The sequence below is a fragment of the Vombatus ursinus genome, unplaced genomic scaffold (assembly GCF_900497805.2).
Source record: "Vombatus ursinus unplaced genomic scaffold, bare-nosed wombat genome assembly UNPS02013950.1, whole genome shotgun sequence".
NCBI classification, from domain to species: domain Eukaryota; kingdom Metazoa; phylum Chordata; class Mammalia; order Diprotodontia; family Vombatidae; genus Vombatus; species Vombatus ursinus.
This window is the reverse complement of record NW_020953728.1, coordinates 3475987-3491571: the sequence shown is the minus strand read 5'-3', so window position 1 is coordinate 3491571 and position 15585 is coordinate 3475987. Positions and strand designations below refer to the sequence as shown.

General features: G+C 34.4%; 1 protein-coding gene across 3 annotated transcripts in view; it reads left to right on the top strand.

The window, feature by feature from the left end:
* The window catches only part of TASOR2 (transcription activation suppressor family member 2), a 110759-nt gene that overhangs the window by 93626 nt on the left and 1548 nt on the right, over positions 1–15585 (top strand). For all 3 annotated transcript variants that reach the window (XM_027858929.1, XM_027858930.1, XM_027858931.1), the window contains 4 exons: positions 3362–3487; positions 11253–11406; positions 12253–12358; positions 13804–13985. In XM_027858929.1, the coding sequence (XP_027714730.1) occupies positions 3362–3487; positions 11253–11406; positions 12253–12358; positions 13804–13985 (568 nt within the window). The remainder of the gene's footprint in view (positions 1–3361; positions 3488–11252; positions 11407–12252; positions 12359–13803; positions 13986–15585) is intronic.

Here is a 15585-nt window from a genome sequence, read left to right as displayed (position 1 = left end):
TAAATATAACAGTACTTAAAATTGATTATGCCACATTTGACATGGCTAAGTATTGAGCTAGTTAATATGGAAAGAAAGAATAATTAGCTAAATCAGGGTCTTGTTTACAGTTCTGTTTAAAAGATTCTGCCTTTGTTAAATCCATTAATAGCTATAAGTAAATGCTGTATCTGGATTTTTCATATATCAGAGATCCAGACTTAACCAGTGCTTTGAAACTTTTCATAATCCATGATTTTGTCTGTATGGATTATCCTTTCAATAATACGTTTGCCACCCTCTTGATTGTTTTCTTATTCTGTGTGATGTATGTTAATGTTTTGCCATACATGTGCCATAGAGGATTTACCCAGTTCAGTGAAGGACTACTTCCTTTCTTTTCACCCTTGGTTTTGATTTTGTATCTTAAGATTACCATTGTGCCACTTGAGTGGAATTGGGCAAGAATAGGAACTGATATGCAAACAAAAGACTATCAGTGAAATAGAAGCTTTAACAGAACCTTGATTGATTCATTAGCTATTTTCATGTGGGTATTTGTGTTCCATCTTTAGTTCTAACATATCTGCTTGTGTTTAGAATTTTATTTTCATTTTTTAAGTCATAGGAAAAATACTACAGGTTTGATTTAACTTCTTAGTTCCTCTTTTATTGAAGACTCTCTAATAAACTCGTCGTCCATGTCCACCTTAGTGAATCTTTCACGACCTTACTGTGGTATTGACATGAATGCTGTAGGCTTTTCAGAGAAAGGTCTGTGCACAGACTTCACAGAGATTATTCTTCACAAGAATAATGTAGGCTGGATATGACATAAGATAAGAAATGCAGCTTTTTTTTCTTTAAATTTCAGGAATTTTGAAGGCACCTATAGGGACCAGATATCTTAAAATAGATTAGGAGTATCAGAGTTTTTTAAAAAAATTAAACATTCATACAATCTTTTTTTTTTTTTGGTAACCATTTTGTCTCTAGTCTCAATTTTCCCATTCATAAAAACTATGGATTATATTAGTCCCATACCAGATTCTCAGAGATTTAATCCCTTTGTCCAATGGAATAACATTGGAGATATTTATTATGCTTAAGTAATGGTTTCATGATTAAACAGTGTGTAGAAGAAATCTTTTTTTAGTTTAAAATAAACCTGAATTATATGTGAAAAGAAGAAATAACAGTCATTAATGGAAAACCGTAGATTTAAATAACTATAAATTTGGTTTATCTTTATTGCTGTTAAGACTGGCCAATCAGTTAACAAGATGTTTTTGTCCTCAGAAACTTATTTTTCTATGTAACATCTAATATGCTATTGACAACCAAATTTTTATCCCAAGGAGTTCTCTTCCTTCTTTCTCCCCCTTGCACAGGCAGAGCTACCTCTCTATTTTTTCCCTAGACTTCTCTATCTTTCTGACATTTGGTAAATAATATAATTTATAGTGTTTCTATACCATGCCCTAACATTATGTGATAATTCTAAAAGATGCTATGTAATGATTTTCTTCTGTTAAGTAAATTAGAACTAAATCACAGATCACTAAAGCGCTAAGTACATAAGAATTAATTTTGTCTTGGTATATTTTTTGAAAAGTTAATGATATTTTGTTTGTGATCATTAGAAACACCTGAATTGTCATCTAAGATGACTAGTTTTTTGAATCCTATCCTAAAAGATGGAGGACTCTTACTTTCAACTTTTTCCACTGTCTGCCTTTTATCAGTAACCTAGATGCTTGGTCTCAATGTTTTTAAGTCTGTCAGGAATGGCAATAATGATTATTTTCTTCCTACTTCACAAGGGCAGTTTATAAGAAGGTATGACTACAAAATAATGAGGCTGATTTTCATGTGTGGTTTGTAGAAGTGAGGAAAAATGATCAAATGGACATGTTGCAACATTTTCAACTTATTAAGGAGATACTTTAAAGGTCAGCCAGTTAGTCTGATGTTAACAGCTGTGATGAATAAAATGGTTAGTTACATCGATTAAGTGAGGTACTTTACCATATTAAAGAAGACTTATTGGGGAATAAATTAAATCAAGAATAAGAGATTTTTGATGGTACAGAATGTTGAAAGAAGTAGGGAAGATAAAGGTGCCATAAAGTTAGGACACTGGCCTGGATACCCAGAGGTTCTGATTTCTCATCTGTTCTGCTAACTAAACATGTCACCTTAGACAACTCATTCCAAAAATGAATTTCCTTGTTTGATTTAAAAAAAAAAAGGAATAACAGCAATAAAGGAAAGTTTTCTAGACTCTCTTTGTGTACTCATGATTCTGTTCATGATGCATTTGTCCAGTCCATGGTATAAATGAAAGTTCGGTGTTTTTTGGTACATTGAAAAGTTAACTATAAGACTGAGCAAAACACTAAATTTAAATAAAGAAAGCTTATTCTGGAAGGGGAAAATACTTTTAACATGAAAGTTTCTCTTAAACATAGTGCTATGTTTTGAGTGATAAACAGAAACAACAAAAATTCAACATTTATTCTATTCTTCCAAGGGAAGTTAGGCAAAATAGGATTTTATTTACTTCTTTATTTGCAAAATAGTTACAAGTGGTGAAACATGACATTTCCAGTACAGCCTGAAAACAAAGCATCAAAGTCTTCCGTGGAAAGCTTATAACATCCCCAAATTAAGAAAATGCTTATTCTAAAAAACAGAAATGAAGATAATTTAGATTGATCTCGAATGCAGGATGAATATCTCTCTCAATGTCCTACAATCCTACAGTATAAAAATTCTACAGTATTTGAGAAATTCTCTGAGATGCAAAATGAATTGTGGCTCGTTGATTGGCTTCTCTCTGCCACTGGTGCTTCAGCTTATAGTGTACTTTCTGTGAAATTGATTTTTGACCAAAAATATTACTCAGCTTAATCACCTATCCTGTTCACCACATTTAGCTATAATTAACTTCTAGATGTTTTCATTAATCATTTTATATCATTATAACTGAAGATTGACCAGTTATTTAATTGATTGTATTATGAAGGCAGTAACAGAAAAAAAGCTAAAATGTTTTGAACAATGATAGTCTTTCCCAGAGTTTCTACTTTGAAGGGGAACAGCATGCATTTGGTTATAAAATTTTTTAATTTTTCTTTTTAAAAAGCTTACTATTTTATTGTTATGCCTTTGTCAGAAAGGTATTGAATCAAAGATTATTGTTTTATTCATGGCATCATTCATCATTGTTCTGAATGAAATACTTGAAATACTTTATAGTAAAAAGTAAAAGCTTTCTTTGCTAGAACATAATTTGACAAATTTTGTCAACTGTTGTATTTGTTTTATTTTTAATAAAATGTGTTATTTTTCCTAACATGGCTATTTTCCTGTATTTTAGAATTTACTGAGGAAAGAAGGCCATAAAGAAATGGAACCCCAGCATTTCTGTCAGGCATTGCATAGGGAGACTGACACACTAATAGTCATCATCAAAAATGAGGACATATCAACACATGTGCATCAAGTAAGTTAGAAAATATTTCTTACAGAATACTGATTTCAAATAATTTTGATTGATTTCACAATAATCAGGATGTTGGCCAACTTTTGGTATTATTATAAACTTAATTTTAAAAACAAAACCAGATACAGAATTGCAGCATTGGAAGGGACTTCAAAGGCCAGCCTATTTGAACAGGAATTCCCTTGCTGCCATACTCAACATGTGATCATCTCGCCGTTGGAAAAACCTACTCTTCCCTGGAACAGCCCCTTCCACTTTTGGATAGCTCTTATTATTTGGAAGTTTGTCTTTAAACAAGTCTAAATTTGTCTTTTTCATCTCCTACCCATTATAATGGTTACACCCTCTGGAGCCAGCTAAAATATGTCTTAAGCTCTTCTATGTGATAAACTTTAAACTATTTAAAGATAGCTGTCATGGTTCTACTAAGTTTTACTTCCTCCAAGACAAAAAACATCAGTTCTCTCAGTTATCACATGGCATAAATTGAAGGCCATTAGGTATCATCTCACTCTTAAGTGGATACTTTTCGGCTTGTCAGTGTACTTCCTAAAATGCGGCACCCTGACCAACATAATATTTCAGATATGATCTGTCTAAGGCAAAGTATAATGGGATTGTTGTCTTCTTATTCCTTAATAATATAGCCTTCCCTTTCAGTTTCCTATGGATAGAATTCTCTACATAATACTTAAAATACAGTCCTGGTGGTTCATCATAATTTCTGTTTTTAAAAAGCTGATCAAAAATCGTAGTGAATTTTTATGACTCATTAAAGTCTTGAACTAACCTTCATAACTGCTAGGTCATTTCATTGAACTGAATGTAAAATTCTTATAGTTGCCCATTCCACTTTTCAGTAGGTTCCAGTTAGGTTTTGCGAAGCATGGCTTGGTAATCCAGGTCGAAGTCCCAGTAGCTCTCATGAATAAAGTGTCACACCTATCTGCCATATCACATGCTTGATTCATATTGACTTTGCAATCCAAAACCCCCCAGACATTTTTTAGTCAGCCTACACTCAGGTGATACTTCTCCCACTTTGTCAACTTGATTTTTTGAAACCAAATTTAAGCCTTTACGTTTCTGTTTATCCTTATTTAACTAAATTTGATAGAGCCTGCTGTTATAATTTGTCAAGATCTCTTTGGATTCTGATTCTGTGATCCAGTATTATTTATATGTTCTAGCTTTGAATAATACAAATTTTTAAAGTATGCCACCTGTGCCTTTATCTAAATCACTGATAAAAATGCTAAACAGAACAGAACCAAACAGATCCCCTAAGACGTTCAACTGGAAACCTTCTTCCAAATTGACATCAAATTGTGAGAAATAACTCATTTAGACTCAGGAGAGATGAAGTTAAAAGCCCAGTTTATTATACAGTTTGCAACTGAGGGTGTCCTATTGAATAGGACACAATGTACCAAAGCAAGAGTTCACTATTTATCTCTAATCGCAGCAGCAAAGGCCCTCCTCTGTTTCCTCATTGGCTGAGTACTCCGGAGTGTACAACTTTCTGGTTCACCTATTACACATCTACCCCTTGATATGTCCTCCCTATATCGCGTGTTCAGAAAATGGCCTCTTAGCCCCACCTGGAGGTGGAGAAATTAGTATTTATGAGCCTATTAAGCATGTGTACTCTAAGCAGAGCTTATTAACCTTTGTCCTACTTACTGACTTCTAACCACAAAACAAGATAAGACTGGCTGTCTACCATTTTACTTAGTTACCTTTCTAGCGGTTGTTTAAATTTTATGAAAATAAACTTTTATTATGGTTCTCAAAATGATTAGTAACTGTTCTTTAGTTAGAGGCATTCAACCAATTTCAAAACTGTCTGTTTATCATTTAGCCACTTTAAATGTTTTGTTAAAATCTAGTGAAGGTATGTATATTACACTGATTTTATAGGTCCTAATAAGTTGTTTTTTTTTTTTTAAGTAAATAAAGTTGGTCTGGAATGATTTGTTCTTAATTAAGACATGCTGACTCTTTATGATTATCCCCTTCACTAGATAAAAGATTGTCATTTAAGATTTTTTTGTTGTTATTAATGTGATCAATTAATGCTCATTATTTCTTTAATATGGGGTCCTGCATTCCTGGTATAAAATCTGATCGCAGTTTATAGTTTTTGTAAAATATTGCTATATTCTTTCCTGGTATAAAATTACTCTGATCATTGTTTATAGTCTTTGTAATACAGTGCTATATTCTCCTTGCTAAAATTTCATTTATATTTGGATTGATATTTATTAGGGATAGATGTCTATAGTTTCTTTCTCTGTTTTGAAACTTCCTGGTTGCAATATGAAGTATTAAGAACATATTTGTATCAAAGCAGGAATTTGGAATACCTTTTCCTAATTTTTTTCAAATAGCTTCTGTAGTATTGGAATAGTTTTAAATGGTTGGTAAAATTCATCTGTAAATCCATTTACTTGTGATTTTTTCTTTGGGGGTTCATTTATGGCTTCTTTAATTTCTTTTTCTGATATTGGAATTAAGTCCTTTTTCTTGTTCTTTTAAAATAGACATTTATATTATTGTAAATATTCATCCATTTCATTTACAGTGTCAGTTTTATGGTAATATATAATTAGGTGAAATAGGTGCCAGTAATTTTTTCTTTATTGGTTGTGAACCTTTTTTCCTTTTTGGCCTTGATTATTTGGTTTTCTTTCTTTTTTATAAATCAAATTAGCTAATGTTTTGTCTATTTTACTTTTTTTAAAAATAGAAAGTAGCTCCTAGTTTTACCAACGGAAAGTTTGCTTTTTTTTCTTTCAATTATGTTAAATTACTTCTTTAATTTTTAGGATTTTTGTGTTGAGATTTAATTAGAGGTTTTTAATTTGTTGGTTTTTGAGGTTTTTGTTTTTTATTTTTTTCATTTGTTGATCTATTTCTTCTCTCTTTTATTAATGAAAATATTTAGAGATTAAAAATTTTCTCCTAACAACTGCTTTGGCTAGTTCCCCAAAACTTAGTTATTTTTCTCATTGTTGTCATTGCTAATAAAATTGTTGATTGATTCTTTAATTTGTTTTTTGACACACATATTCTTTAGAAATGTTAGTCTCCAATTTTTAATCATTTCTTCATATTCTTTGAATATAATTTTATTGCATCATGGTCCACAAAAGATCTGCATATTATTTCTGCTTTTCTGCATTGTGATATTTTTATGCCCTAATAATCAGTTTTATAAAGGTGCTGTGTATAGCTGATGTGTGTGTGTACATACATACATACATACATATATATAGTTGTGGGTATATGTATACGTTCTCATTCAGTAATCTCTAGTGTTATATCATAAACTAAACTTTTCTAAAATTCTGTTTAGATGCTCCACCTTTTTTTTTGTTGTTTATTTTTTCATTTAGATTTATGTATATCTGAAAGGGATAAATTGAAGTTCCCTCACTATTATAATTTGACTGTCTATTTCTCTCTGTAACTCATTTAACTTTTCCTTTTAAGGATTTAGAGTCTATGCCATTGGGTACGTAATTAATATTGATATTGTCTGTGGTACCTTTCAAGAAAATAGTTTCCCTTTTATCTTTTTTAATTAAGCCTATTTTTGCTGTTGCCTTGTCTGAGATCATGATTGCTACTCCTGCCTTTTTTAATTTTTTTTTACTGAATCATAAATAGATTTTCCTCAGCCTCTTATTTTAATTTGTTTCTCATAAATACCATATTGTTGGATCTGCCTTCTAATCAGTTCTTTTTCTATTTTATGAATGAGTTCATTAAACTAGCAGGAATTATTATTAATCTTGTGTTTTCTACATCTTCTTCTCTTATACTTTTCCATCTGTTTCCTGTCCTCTCTTTACAAATAATAATAATGATAATGATGATGATGATGATGATGATGATAGCTAACATTTATAACACAAGCATTAGTGCTTTACAATTATTATTTTATTTGATCCTCACAATAACCCTGGATGATAGGTGCTATTATTATCCTCATTTTGCAGATAAGGAAACTGAGGCAAACAACAGTTAAGTAATTTGCTCAGGGTTACAGCTAAGGAGGACCTGAGTTCAAATCTGGCCTTGGACCAAACACATGACACTTACTAGCTGTGTGACCCTGGGCAAGTCACTTAGCCCCAATTGCCTTTTAAAAAAAAAAAAGAAAGAAAGAGGAGGGAACTCAGATTCGGTGCAATTTACTTCTAGTCCCTTGCCTACCCTTTTCTCTTTGACTTACCTAGCATGCAATGACAGGTTCTTAACCTTTCAAACCCCTCTTCAAGATTTTACCCTTCTTAGAATTTGTTGTGCTTAGACCTAATCTCTTCCTTAATCTACTCCTCCTCTTATTCCCTCTGCCTCTCACTTTTTCTTTCCTGTTGAGTGAAATGTATTTCTGTGCCCAAGTGTGTATGTGTATTCTTTTTTTTTTTGGCAAAGCAATTGGGGTTAAGTGACTTGCCCAGGGTCACTCAGCTAGTAAGTGTTGAGTGTCTGAGGCTGGATTTGAACTCAGGTCCTCTTGACTCCAAAACCAGAGTTCTATCCACTGTGCCACCTAGCTACCCATGTTTCCTTTTTTGACCAGTTCAGGTGAGAGTGGGGTTGAGATGTTGCCCATTCACCCCACCACTTCCTTGTTTATAGTCTTCTACTTGCCTACCACAATTGTGTGAGATGATATTCACCATCTTTCCTCTCCCTTTTCCTCTCTAGTATATTCCTTCCCTGCTCCTCCCTTTTCATTCTTTTTTTAAATTCATGAAAAAAATACAGAACCACTCCCAGGCCCTCTAATTAGATTCCCTTTAAGACCCCTGATGATAATGATGATGATGATGATAGAGATGATAGAGTTCTGAGAGGATAAGTGAATCATCTTGTAAACAGTTCTTTCTTGTTTAACACCTTATTATTGCTTGCTAATGTTTACTTCTTTACGTTTTTCTTGACTCCTGGGTTATAATTCAGAGTTTTTACTCAACTCTAGGCTTTTCATCTAGAATACTTGGAAGACTTCTGTTTCATTAAATGTCCATTTATACTCAGCTTTGTAAGTTATTCTTGGCTGTAAGTTTGTGTTTTTTGCCTTCTGAAATATATTTCAATCTTTCTACTCCTTTATGGTGGTGGCTACCAAATTGTATTTGAGCCTGCCTGTGGCTTCTTGGTATTTGAATTTTTTCTTTCCAGTTGCTTGCATTCTTTTTTCTTTGACCTGGAAGCTCTGGATTTTAGCTATAATGTACCTGGGCAGTTTTGTCTCGAGCTTTCTTTCGAGAGGTAACGAGTACATTCAGTGGTTTTAAAAGATCTGGGCAGTTTTCTTTTAAGATTTCTTGAAATTTGGTGTTGAGCCTCCTTTTCTGGACTTGGTTTTCAGGTAGTTTGTTGATGCTTGAATTATCTCTTGTTGGTTGTTTCCAAGTCTCTTGTTTTTCCTGTGAAATATCTTACATCTTTTATATTTTCAGTCTTTTGACTTTAATATTTCTTATTGTCACATGGAATAATTAACTTCTCTTTGATATATTCTAATTTTCAGGGAACTTGTTTCTTGGGTAAGGTTTTTATATCTCTTGTTTTAGGCTGTTAACTCTTTTTCCACATCTTTCTTCGTTAGCTCTCTTTTCCCAGTTTTCTTCCAGCGCCGTCATTTGGTTTTTAAGTGTTTAAGAAGTCTTTCATCTTTCCTGGGATTTTTAGTTACACTTGTGCCTATGGTCCTTTTTCTTTTTCTTTTTTTTCTTTTGATGTTTTAAAATCATTCTCTTCTGGGATTGAGCCTCTAGTCTACTTCTTGACTTTGGACTTTCTCTTAGAGCCAGTCTCTTCACAGTTCTGGAGGCAAATCCATGGGTTGAGATCATATCATCTTGGTTCCTTCACTGCTTTCTTGGGGTAGAGTGTTATGTTATTCCAGGACAGATCAGGCTGGGGACCTTCAAGCTTTCAGGGTTTTCAAAGTTTTATGATCCAAAGCAAGGTCTGATCACTGCCTTCTTGCTCTGAGCTCTGCAAATTCCTGACCTGAATTTGGATCTAAGCATCAATGCCTTGCACTTGCTCATAGTTGGATTTCCAGTAGACTGCTATTGGACCCAACTCTCAGCATTCTGGAAAGCTCTGCAGGTTCAGAATGACAATTACAAGTTCCCCTTTAGTTTGGATTTCTGCCCTGGTTATTTCTCCTCAGGCTTCATACTGTTATGGAAGGTGAAACTGAGATTTGCCCTACTCCTGGGGACAAATCTTCTCAGTTGCTGCTTGCTTTTGAACTTGCTTCCAATGTAGTATTTAGCTTAGGGTCCTTGGACTGCTCCTTACACTGGACTGCCACCCCAAAGTGTAGATTCCCTCTTCAGTCCACCATGATTTTGTGACTCAGCTTCCAGGTGACACTTATTCCTTCATTCTCTATAAAGTTAGGTCCCTCTGTATGGGTCTGGGACACCTTCTTGCCTTGGTAAATATTAACCTCAGTCCTCTTTCAGTTCCTGGAATACTCCACAGGCTGTTTCTGGGTAGACCCCAGTGTTCACAGACTAGCGGTACATGAATGAGTGTACTTATTTTTCTGAACCTCACCAATTCGAGTCATCAAACTTGAAACACCTTCTGTGTACATAATTTATTTGTTACTTTTGCTTATTTTTGTCAGTTTGGTGGGTATGAAGTACTTTGAAATAGTTTAATATGCATTTCTTTATTAAGCACATTGAATATATTATAAAGTGGTTAGATTTATGTATCCTCTTGTAAATTGTTTTTATTTTTTGGCCTTTTATAAAGACTTAAGTATTTCAAGATGCCATATACTATTGAAGAGAAAGGACAGTGTTATCAGTTATATATGATACAGAAATCTATTGCAGCAGAGAAAGAGAATACATTTTCAAAATATGTTGCAAGGCCTTATAGAATTACTTCTTGCAGTAGATCTGTTTGTTGAGAAATGCTCAGGGACATAGCTCACTTTAGAATACATTGGTTTCTTTTTCACCTGTTTAGCAAGATCTTCATATTTTTTTCATAATTCTTCCACATGAGCCTTTCATTTTTCATCAGAAAAGCCAAAACTTACTTAATTCTTAATTATCTAAACTATATGATGAATGCCTTTACCACCTTTTAAAGTAGGAATTTGCTGTCAACATCCTATATTTCAATGAGACTTGGCTTACTACTAATTCTACAAGTGGCCTACCATCAGCGTACTATGACATGCAATCTGTAGGTGGCAGTGGTACCAGTGTGTCAGATTATGATAGAGAAATAGAAATGAGCAGCTAGAAGGCACAGCCAATTACATTTCATGCCTTTTATCAGGATGGTTTGTCACGATTAATTTATGTCAACCTCAATATTTCCTATCTTCCTGCTTTTGATGACTTAAAGTTTTAGTTTGCAGCTTTCATTTTTTCACAAAGCACCTCCAGATTGTGGCACACTTCCCTTAAAAAACTCACTTAAATGAAGAGGATTCTCAGCTCAGCAAAGTCCTTAGGATTACAAGCTTTTAAAAAATAAGAAATTGTTCTTCTCCAAGAGTTTATCTTCTACAAGGGCACATGGCGTGTATATATGGATAAGCAACAAATAGAGGTGATTTGAAAAAGGAGAGAACACTAACCACTAAGATATCACGGAGGAGGGTTTTCTAGACCCACATGAAAGCCTAGAAGATAACAGGAAAAAAGTGTTTCAGTAAACAGAATACCATGGATTTTCCTTTACTAGATGGTCATTTTGTTTTGTACAGATTCCTTCTTTGCTGAGACTGAAGCAGTTCTCCAGTGTCATGTTTGCTGGAGTTGACAGCCCAGGAGATGTCCTGGATGGCACCTATCAGGAGCTGTTTCGTACAGGAGGCTTTGTGGTATCTGATGACAAAGTATTAGAAGCTGTAACACTAGGTTTGTCCTTTATTTTCCTCTTTCTTTGGAACTCAGGCAGATAGTTTATTTGAAAGTTGGCACTCAGGATGCCCAATGTAGTACAATCCAAAGGAATCAATTTTTAGGATCACCGCAACATTCATTGCTACATTGGAATCTCATCATGGGTTACTAAAATTCTGTTAGAATAAAGAGAATTTGTTTGGATCCTCACACACTTAATATATTTTTCTTATGGTATAGCTCATGGAGGAACATGTTAACCAGGACAAAATCTTCTCTGTTATGATCATATCCTGCCCTGGCTACTAAGTCCCAGTCTGTTGTTAATTGTATGTATTTCTATGAAGATGTTGACTTACCTAGGACTGGAAGATTTTAAAAGTATAATACACGAAGGCTAAAAACATCCATAAAGATAGACTGGGTCCCATGTAGTTGTCTGTCTCATAAGTATATAGTGTATATTTATAGATGCCGTGACAAGGCCTCCCATGAAGGGTGAATCATCTGGCATCCAAGCATTTTGCTTTTTTATGCTTTATAACACCCCAGCATTTCAGGTGCTAATGAATAAAATATTCCTGTTACTACACTGTTGTGCCTCCCCCTTCCCCTTATATATCATAGTGTCATATGGGGTAGGCATATATAGTTCAAGGACAGTAGATTAAAATGCGTATTTGAAATACAACATGCATTTGCATGGGATGCATGCATGGTATTAGCAGCTACTGCTCGAAGTCCAAAGGTGGTGTTAATGATATTCAGACAAACCTAGAAATATGTTCTTATAAGCCGGGATAAGTGGATTTGGGGCCCAGCAGTTGTTTTTGATTGAAATTGATAAATTCTTTTCTACAGTTCAGCTAAAGGAAATTGTCAAAATCTTGGAAAAACTAAATGCAAATGGAAGGTGGAAATGGTTGCTTCATTATAGAGAAAGTAAAAAGCTAAAAGAGGATGTAAGGTAAGGCTCTTTGTTTTCATTGTATCACAAACTAAAAATCCATTCTAGAATCTTCAATTGTACTAATAACTCATCAAGGGAAAGCACTTTTATTGAGGAGTCATCACTTAATGGCTTCTTTTACCTTTTCTTGGAATATCCCAAATGGAGATGCCAAGGTATGTGAATGTTACCACAACCTCAGCAATAGGAATAATGCTGGAAAGTGTCTGCTTCTTTCTGAAGAACAAACCCTGTACTTTAAAGGTCATTAAAATCAGAATATATTTTATAGGAGAGATGGTTTGCATGTGGACCTGCTTAAAGGACAGAAACATATTCCTTTCTAGCTCTAGTATTAATTCAACGAGCACTTATTTCTGTCTTCTTAACAATTAGAATTAAATTATTTAACATTATAAAAATAATTGAAACGTCACTGGTTGGGAGATAAATTTTTCCATTCTTCAAGTAATCCTTTGCTGTAACCAAGTACTTCTGCCAAACCATCATCACCACTACCCTCGCACTCCCCACCCCAATTTTTTTTTTTTTTAGTCATCCAGAAGGGAATTGTGCTTGGCTCTTGTACGGTTTTGGAGAGAAGTCTGAAGCTTTGGCCAGACATAAATGAATAAACAAATGCATTTAGTAAGTGCAAAATGCCAGGGATATAAATAGTAAAGTAAGAGTCCATGTTTTCATGGAACTCAAACTCTAATGGGGGAGGCAACACATGGGAAATTCAACTTCAGGTCAGATGGAAAGGGCCCATGGTCCTTAGGATGCAGCAGCGTAGGCGGATTTCAGTGCCTCTTCCTTAATGTCATTTCCTTTAATAAAATCATTAAATTTCTGATAGTGAACCATTTGGGGTACCAAGGACATTGATGGCAAAACATTCCTTTCCAGTTCTTCAGTAACTGTAACTTTTGACACTTGCAGGAGTAGTTGCCAGCCTATATTAACATAGTTATCATCATTTTCCAGGATGATGGCCAAGGGCACTGGGCTAGAAGCCCTGAGTTCAAATTTGGCCTCAAGACACTTACTAGCTGTGTGAGGCTGGGCAAGTCACTTAACCCTGTTTGCCTCAGTCCCCTCATCTCTAAAAATGAGCTGGAGAAGGAAACGGCAAACCCATTCCAGTATTTTTGCAAAGAAAGTCCCATATGGGGTCACAGAGGGTCTGACACAACTGAAACAACAACAAATACTAACTGAACAACTTTCTTCACAGGGTCATTATGAGGAAATCATTTTGTGAACCTTAAAGCAAAGAGTAGTTATTGTGATTTGGGAATTTAAATGTCTGAGGCAGTTTAGTAATGTTGTTAGAATATAAATATATATATAAGAAAAATACTTAGAAATATAATATGTAAAATGAATGTATACATACTATATATATTACATATTCTGTCTTGGCTGAATTGAGTAATTAACATTTCTACTTTGTTTTCCAGAGTAGATTCAGTTGCTCATGGCAAGAATTTAATATTGAAATCATACCAAAGTGCAAATATCATTGAAGTGCTTCATTATCACCAGTGTGATTCCAAGTCATCGACAAAATCTGAATATTTGAAATGTCTACTGAACTTACAAGTTCTGCACATCAATGCTAGGTTTGCTGTGTATCTAACAGGTAAATAGTTAGTTACAATCTGCCTTTCGCCATCCCATTACTAGAATGACAGAATAGTTAGCAAGTGTTTGTAAGTTTATGTGGGCCAGGTATATTTATAGTATTTACACTAATTACTAATTGGCATAAATAACATCCTGTGGCATAAAAAATAAGGTTATTGCCATTTTTAGTTTGTATGCCTAGTGGCTCTTCAGTAGCTGTATTTAACTTTGGTAGCTTTTATTTCACTACATTCAATGAAATTCTGCTATATTGCCAAGTTTGCCACTTTATTTTTAGAGCAGTTCAGTGTGGTATTTCTCATGAGTCTGAATCTGAATCAAATATTCTCAAGAACGTCTATCAGAAAATAGACATCTAGGCCAATGTATACAGGCGAAAGAATCCATTCTACAACATACCTGGCAAATGATCATCTATCCTTTGCTTGAAGACTTAATGTGAGGGGGGGAACCCACTACACTATTCCACATTTGGATTAAATTGTTAAGTTTTCATTGTATCAAGCTTAAATCTGATTTTTTGCATCTTCTATCCCATTACTCTTTATACTCAGGGGCCAAAAAAAGCTATTCATCTCTCTCTTCCATTTCACCAGCTTTATTCATATAATTGAAGCTTTGTTGCTTCTCCTAGGTCTTTTCTTCTGTAGAAGAGAATAAATTCAAATTATTAACAAAAATGGTAGTTATTAACCATGAGGCATTTTCTTGTGAGTTGACATCATTGATCTCAACTCCATCTGCCATTTTGTTGTTGTTCTGTCCTTTTCTGGTCTGAAGATAATTTTCCTCAGCGGTTCAGAGGAAAGAATTGAACTTTCTTCCTGTTATCCTTTAATCCCATCCTCACCAGGAAGTGGTCCTGTCCCTTGAATATTTTTCTTCCCAGCAGAGCTTTTAAAAAATTGTTTTTCATAGTTTTTTCATTGCCCAACTTAGATGTTGAGATATAGTGCTCCAGAGACCTGCTATTTTTGTATTCATACTTTTTAAAATCTAAGTTGGTTGCCGAGTATTGGTCTTCTTGAACAACTATACTTTTTTCTCCTCATTTGAATTCTCTTAGTGTCTTCAGAATTTATTTCTTGAGAATTTCCCATTTCTCTGGGCAAACTTCCCCTGGAGAATTTTAAACTGTAGAATCCTACTTAACCTTTCTCTGAACCCTTTGTTCTTCTAAGTACAGCATGCTTGTCAGATTCTGCCCACTTCCCTCTCCTCCATCATAAACTCTTATGAGGGTGGTCACATATCCCCTCCCTCAATCCCCTAGTAACCTAACCTGCCTCTTCTTCAGAGTTACATACCTTACAATCACAGTTCCTTAAATTGTTTTAAAGATAAGTGAGGGGACAGCTAGGTGGTGCAGTGGATAGAGCCCTGGAGTCAGGAGAACCTCAGTTCAAATGCACTCTCAGACCAGATACTTGACACTTACTAGCTGTGTGACCCTAGGCAAGAAGTCAGTTAACCCCAATGTTAAAAAAAGAAAAAAAAGTTAATTCCAGCATATGGCCTGATAATTGAAGTCCTGTGTTACTAATGCCTTTGTGCCAGGTTTGTGGTTTCCCAAATTTCTCATCTGTATTATACAC